This window comes from Acanthisitta chloris, unplaced genomic scaffold (assembly GCF_000695815.1).
Source record: "Acanthisitta chloris isolate BGI_N310 unplaced genomic scaffold, ASM69581v1 scaffold9413, whole genome shotgun sequence".
NCBI classification, from domain to species: domain Eukaryota; kingdom Metazoa; phylum Chordata; class Aves; order Passeriformes; family Acanthisittidae; genus Acanthisitta; species Acanthisitta chloris.
This window is the reverse complement of record NW_008665404.1, coordinates 76,251-85,739: the sequence shown is the minus strand read 5'-3', so window position 1 is coordinate 85,739 and position 9,489 is coordinate 76,251. Positions and strand designations below refer to the sequence as shown.

The window sequence follows — 9,489 nt, the reverse complement described above, 5'->3', positions numbered from 1 at the left end:
TAATATATATATTATAATATTCTTTACTTAGAAAGGGCAAGTAAAGTCTTCTGCTTCTCATGGATTCCAAGCACAACTGACTCAGAGATGTGTTACTGAAACACCTTTTGCACTAAGGCAAGCATAAGTGTCTATGCTGCCAAACAGACAGATCAGTTAAGCAGCTCCATCCATGTGTTCAAGCCTCTGCACAGTATTAGTCTGACTGGTGCCATCAGTCCTTTTTCTCCCCCTGCTCATTTAATCTGTTGTCACACTGGCTTAGTGCTGAGAAGTGTCTTTCAGATTTTCCACTTGGTACGTGCCCCCTGTATCCCTGTTTCTTTGCAAGCAGCTCCTGGCCAGACAGCAGCCATTGACTCTTTTTTACCAGCCAGTGTGTCATCTTCTCAGCTGGTGGATAAGACCCCTGCAAAGTGGAGACTCTCAGCATGAGACCAGGCACTCCCTGGGACACTTACAGTCCCAACACATACAGGACCCCATAAAGCTCCTCTGAACAAGACTTCTCTGTTCCTACCACCCATGCAGAGGCACACACAGATGCAGGCATGATGGCAGCTTGTCCTGGGAGTTCCCTCAAAACACACAGGGCACAGCCTCCTGCAGCTGGCCAGGACAGACCCTGCAGTAAATATGCTGATGGAAAACCATGTAGTGTAAGGCTGTTCCTAGAAATTCCCATAAACATGGGAAAGTGCTGGCAAACCTGCTTCTCCCCGACCCCAAATGTTTTTTTTATTCTTCCTAGCCATTTACTCTGCTTTGGTCAGCTCAGTCTTCTCTTCAGTCTTCTCTGCAGTGAAGCAAGTACAGAGCCACACACTAACAGCACTGTCTGAGCAGCCTTGTGTGTCCTCAAGGTGTGACAGTAGAAATTCCCATAAACATGGGAAAGTGCTGGCAAACCTGCTTCTCCCCGACCCCAAATGTTTTTTTTATTCTTCCTAGCCATTTACTCTGCTTTGGTCAGCTCAGTCTTCTCTTCAGTCTTCTCTGCAGTGAAGCAAGTACAGAGCCACACACTAACAGCACTGTCTGAGCAGCCTTGTGTGTCCTCAAGGTGTGACAGAGCTTGCACATGAAGCAGAGTTCTGCAGGGTCTTGCCTTTTCCATCTTTCTGGGGTGTGACAGTCCACCATGTCCTGTGGTGCCAGACCGGATTGTCTGTCATCCTTCAGCCACCAAACTTATCCCTAACATCACAGGCCTCAGCCCCTCTTGCCCTCAAACATGATCTCCCATGTTTGCTCCAACTATGGCAGGTGCCCTTCCAGCCTCCCTGCAGGAGACTGGCTGTCTGCAGGGGAGCAGAGGAAGAGAAGGGGACCCAGAGGAGTTTTTGACCCTTTTGCAGGGCTGTTTTCTCAGTAACACTAGCAGAGAGCATCCCTGCTGGTCCACTGGCTGCCAGAAAATCCCTCAAGAGAGACATACAAGAGAAATGGGAACTTCTGCAACGAGTGTGCTGGTCCCCAGTGAAGGAGTACTCTGGGGTACCATCCCAGAGGACGTGACTGGGGAAGCACCATGCTGTTGATGCACTCTCCTGCTCCCCTCTGTGCCAGCTGGGAAGCAGGACTGCGCTGGGGCAGGAAGCCTGGTAGCATGACCACAAGGAGAGATGACTCATGCCTGTTGCAGATCTCTGTGGACCCAGCTGCACCCTCAGCCCAGCCCTGTCAAACAACACTGGGAACAGCTGTTCTTTTCTGTGCTGGAAATCTCTCACTAGCTATCTGAAACCTGCAGGACCTGTCTTGTGGCTCTCCAGCATATGACAGCTTTGGCATGTGTCCCAGTGGGACTAGGAATCTACTGCACCACAAAGAAAGATGATACTCTGGTGTCACCAGCATCTTGCCTACTACTTGGTCATGGTAGAAAGACCTCTTAGAAGACAGCTAGGTTTATCAGAAAACCTTTTAATAAGAAAAAGTCTCCAGATTTCCGTGAAAGATTTCACTGGACAGTTGCTTCACAGCTAAAAGCCTGCCCAGTTTCTTCATCTGCTGTTCTTGGCTACTCCGTCTTTCCGTTAAGTCTTCCCTGCTTTCATATGCCAGATGGAAGATCATAGGACCACAGAATGGATTGGGTTGGAAGGGACCTTAAAGATGATCTTGTTCCAACCCCCATGCCATGGGCAGGGACACATTGCACTAGACCAGCTTGCTCTGGGCCCCATCCAACCTGTGCTTGTCTCTGCCCTGGAGCTTCCTTCCTGACATGGGTATAGCTGGGCCACGCAAAACTCTTGTTTAAACTTTCTCTTGAACAAATATGTTGACTGTGCTTTATTGGCTTCCCATGATGAGGCAGGTTTGCTAACCCTGTTAATAGTCCTGTAGTCCTCTTTCCAAGCTCTTGCAGTGTCATTTTTGGCATGTGCATCTAACACTTGGATGGAACATCTGGTAAAGGCTTCACAACAAAGTCTTAACCTCTAAGTACCCTCAAATTAAAAGCCCTCCAATAAATTAACAGCAGTCCCATTACGATTTATATTTCTGAAAAGAATCTGTGTTTGTGTTTATTCTGCTTTCTAGTTTCTAAACCTGCAAGGCATATTTAAGTTCTAGTCTGATCCACACTTCAACTCACACGAAGTTATAGCACCATCAGAAGTGGCCACAGCCTCTGTCCTCTCCTTCTCCCGCTTCTGTTGCGTGACTAAATGATGAACCAGACTGAAGAACTGAACCAGATGAAAACCAAACCTGCAAACCAGAGTGACTGGTGTCATGCTGGATCAGCATTTCCAGCTATTTCACCAAATCGCTGCTCCAGTCTAAGAGGGTGGAACTGTGCCATGAAGCAGCTGGAACTTGGAGGGCCCACTGCTTTTGGCGACATCAGCTCAGCCCATCAAACTACAACCTGACCTTCGAGTTCCCAATGCTGCTGTGCAAAGATGAGGGCATGTTTTTAGACTAGAAGCTGTGCTGCTTACTCTACCAGGGTGAACCACGTCAATGGAAAACACTGAGCTAGGTGAAATAAATACTTAGTGTTGGCAACACCGAAACTGTCACAAAAAGAGATAATCCCTGTCTCCTGTTTCTAGACATTTCCCTGTTCAGGTGTCCAAGGAATACCCTGTCACAGCTCTCATGCTCCTTTCCAGGACACTTCCTGTAGATGTGAACAACTTCAGGATTCCCTGAACTCAGTGGCCATTACTATGACTGTATTCATGTTAAACAAATCGAGGTTATTACTGTCCAGATTCCTCAGTCAAGCTTTTTGGTCTTCAAATAGTAAATATTTGCAGGTAGTTTCAGCTGCAGGAATGGATGCATAGAGCAGCTTTATTTTTGTTCTGCCTCTTTTCGACATGACAATGGTGTAAAGCCCAAACTATTTGGGTCTGGAGTGTTTTCCCCTGTGAGGCACAGGGAAAATTTTGTGATTACTTCTAGATCTCATCAAGGTCAGACAGGTATCAGTCCTTCTCACTTTCAGTTTCAAAACTCCCTAATTAGTCTAGGGGCTAAAACGTTGCATGATCTAGATCTAGGGGAGTGCTAGCTTCTGCTCTGATAAATATTTCTTGAAGAGCACAGTCCTTGCTTTTACGTTCATGTTGATAGTTCTCACGCAATGTGTGGCAGAGCTGAGCACTGAGAAAAGGATATAAACCTCACCTCTGCCACTCAACCCACTGTACTCTCAGAAATGCATGAGGTACCCACGATGTGCCAGCAAACCTCTCCTCGCAAAGCAGCAGCTTGTGAGTATACTACAGGATAATAATTTCCCACCCTGCCGTGTAGGGGAACTTTCAACCACAGTGCCAAAATTCACAAACACCAAGAGCGTGACAATAAAGCACAAGGAATTTAGGTGCGAGCGGCACCCAAGCTAAAGGCATCCAGTGACTATTCACATCTTTCTGATGGAGCTGTGTTTGGTGGACTACAGGTCTGTGGCACTAAACACAGGCTGAGAGGATCCACCCTTGCTGGGAGACGCAGTGTCCACAGATCACAGTTTGGTATTTGAGACAGAAGTGGCTGCAGTGTGCTCCCTTCTACATTAATTAGCAAGAGCTCTTGATTTCCCAGCAAGATGCTAACATATTCCTACTTCCATCTAAGTACCAACCACACAGGCATCTGCTGAAACAGTAGCAGTGTCACTGAGCAGCAATGCCAGATGGCCTCCTCTGTGGGACACACTGGAGCAGGTAGGAGCATCCAGCAAGACCTGCCTGTCTCCCATTCCCACCTGTAGAGGTATCTCTGGAAAGGAGAGGAGACCCCCTTCCATCTTGCCCCTTCTCTTATCTCAGCACATCTTGGCTAAGCCAGTGGCAAACCCTTGCTAACACAGGTGGCGGAAGGTGAGCCAGTGCTCGGCCAGATGGTGGTGGCCAAGGCTGGAGTTTTCCCAGCAAGAAGAGAGGAGGGAGCTGCCGGAAGGACAGGAACCTTCCTCTTTAGCAGGCCTTGCCCTCATCACCTCTGCCCCTCTTTCCACAGCTGGGGTCAGTGTTGGCGACTGGTATTGCTAACAGAGAGAGGGGAATTCCTGGGGAGGGAGGAGGATCAGGCACTGGGCAGGCTGCCTGGGTCACTGCTTGGTGCTGTGCGTTAGCAAGCATGAGCTGCGGGCTGGATGTCTCCCTTGAAGAAGGCTCCATGGCTCAGAGGCTGTCAGGCCCGTGGGAGCTGATCGCAGTGTGGGGTGAGAGTGAGTGAAGCATTGAAGTACAGCTACTGCTATACACTTGTGGGTCCAGCATGGAAGGCTGTGCTGCAGCATCTCAAGTGTATACTATATGCAGAAGTTACCCAGTCTGTTGGGCTGGCAGAAGAAGATCATTATCTGGCTGCTGCCTTACTTTCCAAGGACAACTGCTTTCCTTTGGTTGCTGGACTCTGAGTCTGGGTTTTTCCTCTTTGTCGTTTTTTGGCCACACCAGGAGATGGCAGGGAATCTCCTGTTGGCCCCTGAGCCTGAGCTGAGGGCTGAGGTCGGGGGGAAGTAGGAACTCGCTGAGGAGCAGTCCCTGGCTTATGCTGCCGGCAGGGAGAAGGGCTTTCTCTCCGAGGTGGCAGCTGGCTTCTGGGGGAAGTACTGGGGTTCCTTGAAGGAAGGACAGGGCTCCGAGGGGATGCACCGCTGGACCTCCGTGAACTGCTCCGTGGAGGAAGAGAAGTGGAACTCGGTGAAGGAGGAAGCTGACTTTGTACCTGCATTGTTCGGCACTCATTTGTGACACTTCCAGCTGGTCTCTGTGTCTGAAGCCTGCAGGGAAAGAAAAGAGAGAATGTGAAAGGGAGTTTCTGCAAGGGGCTCCAGGCTCCTGGCAGGATTGGCATGAATGTTGCTGGGGCAATTATAAGGTATCTCCAGCACTATGAGGAACTACGCAGTGAAACAGATGGGGCACTGGTTTGAACACCATCCTGTAACTCTCAATGCAGTTAATTAGTAAGTGCATGCCCTGATCCTCCAGCACCCTCTGGGTCAATGCACAGGCATGGTTTGGCTGACAGCATATATCTGGGACACTTCTTAACATGCAGCATGGATGCAGCAATCTCTTTCAAGGAGGAGATACAATTTGGGAATGTGGGCAACGTTTGGAATGCACCAGCTGGCTGGTGATGGAAGAGAAACCAACTGAGGCAATCACAACTGGCAGCCTTGCTGCCCTTGCAGCTCAGATCGCAATAACCAGACCAGGTCTCCCTGCAGAGTCATGGCTGTGCAGAGTATGCTGCAAAACTGAGAGCTCAACACCAGGGGCATCTGCTATTAGCAGGATTAGACCAAGTGAAAAAGCTTATGGAAGGAAAGAAGGTCTCAAATCCAGGGCAAGTGAAGAGGTGCTTCAGAAACAAAGGAGAAATAGAGGTGAGAATTTTATACACCAGTGACCTGAAATAATGGTAAGAAACAGGGACAGACCATGAATTCAAGCCAAGTGAAGGGTGAAGTTGTGGGACGTGAGCAAAGCTCTGGCGATGTCTCTTCAACAAGCTCAACACTTTGCATTTCTCACTACTCTGGTCATACCTGCAGGCAGCAGCCACATCCTGTGGGGAGCTGCACAGCCCTGTCATTGCAGAGCCCTCCGACCTTGCTGCCTCCAGTGTTGTTTTCACTGGCATGATGGGACGAGGAATCCTGCTCTTTGTGCCTGTGAGTCTCTCTTCTTTACCCAGGAGTGCAGCCTTCTTCCCTCCCTTCCTTGGGATGGAGTCATCGGAGTTGTGGGTGTCCTCTTCAGAACCGGTGGCTGACAGGGTTTCTGAGGCTCGCTGCCTCTCATCGCTGGAGGAGGCTGAGGAGGAGGCCCCTGAGGCCAGCCGGAGGAGGCGGTTCTGTCTCTTCTCCATCACCAAGCGAGCCAAGTCAGGCTGCTTTGCCCTCTTATAAAGCCTTTCTTTGGCCGAGAGCGAAGTAGAAAGGTCTGAGCCAGTGTCCTCCTCAGAGAACAAAATGGGTATCCGGCTTCTATACTTGGAGCCCAGAGGTCTCCTGGGGCCCTGCTGCGGTGTGTCAAGGAGGGTCTCTGCTCGCTTAAGATGCTCTGCTGCTGATGCTGACTTGTCAAGGTCAGGCTCCCTTGTAACCACCTTGCCAGGCTCTTCCAAATCCAGTGAAAGCACCACTTTGCTGGAGAGCTCCGGCTTGTCCTTAGGAGGCTTTGCTATGCCATTGGGGAGAGCCAGCTGCTCCCCCACTGTCTCTGAGGTGGTTTCAATGTGATTAGCTGAAAGTGCACAGCTCTCCGTCTCTGCGCCTTCTAGTCCTGAATGTATGCTTCCATTCTCTACCAGCACCAGGTTGTCCTCCAGCTCTTGCTCGATAATGACCTCCTCAAACTGCCCCGAGGGGCAGTATTCCTCATGCCGCATCAGCTGGCTGCCGGAAGACATGACATTTAAGTGGGTCTTTTCAGCAATGTGAACAAATGTGCGCTCAACTTTGGTAAAGGGGGAGGAAGCTGCAGCCACTGCCACGGGAGGCTTTGGTTCAGATTTAAGGACAGAGGACAGAGTCCCTGGCTCAGATACATCCAGTTGGCTACCCATAGGCTGTGGCCGCTCGCTCTGAGGTGTCAGTGCAGCAAGAGTGCCCAGATCAACTTCTGGAGCTAAGTCTATGGCCACCGGAGACTTTTTCAGATCACCCGGTGAAAACAGCACTAGTGTTTTTGAGCCTTCCTCCAGCTCCAGGTCCCCATCTGCAGTGGACGCTCGACCCTTGGATCCCTTCTGGTCATCGGCCAGGAGTGTGGATGGTGCGCACTCCTGGCTGCGCTCTGTACTTTTTTGACTCAGGTCGCTGCTGGAACCACTGTGCATGTCAATCTCATTGCCTTCATCCTCCCCATCATCCTCCTCATCTTCCTCCTCCTCATAGTCTTCCTCGTCTTCTTCCTCCTCTTCTTTTCCATTAATTTCCAGATAAGGTTCCAGAGGCTTGCAAGGAGCAGTCAAGACAATATTCGAGAAATCAACTTTCTTTATCCGCTGGGATACCTTAGGCTTTTCCCAGTAGTCTGACACATCTTTTCTGAAGTCTTGATAAGGCAAACTTAAAGGGACCGCCTTGGGCACGCCATTCATTTCAAATGACTTCAAGATATATGCCTGCAAGGAGACAGATGTGGCAAAAGAAAAGGGTTAGTTAGTATTCAGACACAGCATTGACACAGAAGACATCAGGCTCAACAGCAGTGGGAAGTATCTAGTCCATCACACTTCCAAAAAGCATGCCTGAGCAGTGATCACTTCATCACTTGATTTGTACAAACCTTAGAAAGGAGAGAGTCACAGATACTTATCAATGAAGGCAAAAAAATGTGCCAAAGAAGTTCCTTTGTTAGTGGCCTTTAACCTGGATCTAAAAGAACTATTTGTAAGCAATTCATCAAGATTTTTTCATGTTTCCCAATCTTCTTCAGCATTTATATATTCATTTCAGTATTTATGTATTTATATATTCACTCAGCAACTCTCTTTTATGCCCAGGCCACAGTGAACTCAAGGGGAGCCTCTGGGCTAGATAGATTTCCCAATCACTTTCCATTACCATCCATCATTGTCCCTGGGACAGTAACCCTTGTAATGCTACTGTGTTCCCCTGCTGCACTATCCATCCCTCCTTCTGTTCTCACATCCCTCCAGCAACTCCTCATTCTGTCTTCAACAAGCTTCTGCTGTCACCAAACCCATCAGCAAATGAGTCATGAAAGCTGGTACATGAAGTGTCATTATCAGGCTCTGGCATGTCCAGTCATGAGAAGCAAAGGGAGGACAGGACAGGTGGTGGGTGCAGTGCTTCTCCAGCAGCAATCTGTGGTGGAGAGACTGTCTGTAAGTTGCTAGGAGCAAACTGTGAAATGATGTCACATGATACTACAGAAAAGCAGCAGTTCACACACACATGTGCACACTTGATAAAAAACAAGTCAAAAGGGCAAAATAAATAGGAAATGCCTATAGAAGTTTGTCCTAATTAACAATTGGTTGTAAATGAAAATCACAGCAGCACCACTCCACAGAATGGATTTAGAAACAGATCATTTAGGCCATCCTTCTGTTAAGGCTGCAAAACTGTAACCTCTCCATAAACTCAACTGGTCAATAATGCATCACGTGTTATCCTTGAAAAGTCCTAATCATGAACAGAAGGGCTCCAAACATCTGTGTTTTCAAGCCACATTTGACAGCATCAGAGGATATTTAGGCTACATGACTAAACAAGCACCCAATTAACTACGTGAGCTACAGAGCTGCCAACAGCTACCACATTCACTGGCCATGGGAACAGATCTTTTTGTCTCTAAGAGGGAGAAAAATCTTTTCAGTCCAATGGCACAATTTGAAATTGTGCTGAAAATCTACATGTTATTTTGTGCTGAGCAACTGCCCTATTAGTTTGCCTGAAAAATTTAAGATTTTTATGTGCATGCACAACAGGGAAATTTCAAATAGACTGATGGGCAGCATCAAGTTGTTCTGTATGGTGGTAAGTTGTTATGCAGTTAATATTTCTTTTTATATCTTATAAATTAAAACACAGCCTGATTTTGGCAATACCTCTGGAGACCAAAGCTGCTTCTCTTCTTTCATTAAAGCTGAAGCCTGGCCCTGAAGATGGCCCTGTACTAGCCTGACTTGGACTTTCACTAACCCACTCTACCTTTTGGATCAGGGTGGTAGATGTGGAACTTGGATTGGTAACAGTAACTTACAGGAAGGAGTTTCACAACCTCAACAGTTCCCCTGCTGCTCTACATTGCCCCATTTTCTAGATGCTGTGGTTGATGATACAGATGGATGATTGTTGCTTTCTTTTTGCATATTCAAACATGCATCTAGATCTAGACCTTCAAATCTCCTCTCAACCTTTAGTTTGTGCCATCTCCTCTGCTTTGTGGTCAAGCAAACTGAATCCAGTCCTGCAGTGCACATCCTGTATAGGCCAGAGATATGGTTTCTATGCCCTGCAATCTGTCCCACCAG

At 48.2% G+C, this 9,489-nt stretch overlaps 1 protein-coding gene across 1 annotated transcript in view; it reads right to left on the bottom strand.

The window, feature by feature from the left end:
* Positions 1 to 4,827: 4,827 nt before the first annotated feature.
* TTBK1 (tau tubulin kinase 1) overlaps positions 4,828 to 9,489 on the bottom strand; it is a gene marked incomplete at its 5' end in the record, with an annotated part of 72,448 nt that continues 67,786 nt past the window's right edge. Inside the window, 2 exons of the mRNA XM_009071741.1 lie at positions 4,828 to 5,254; positions 6,029 to 7,596. Coding sequence (XP_009069989.1) covers positions 4,828 to 5,254; positions 6,029 to 7,596 — 1,995 coding nt within the window. The remainder of the gene's footprint in view (positions 5,255 to 6,028; positions 7,597 to 9,489) is intronic.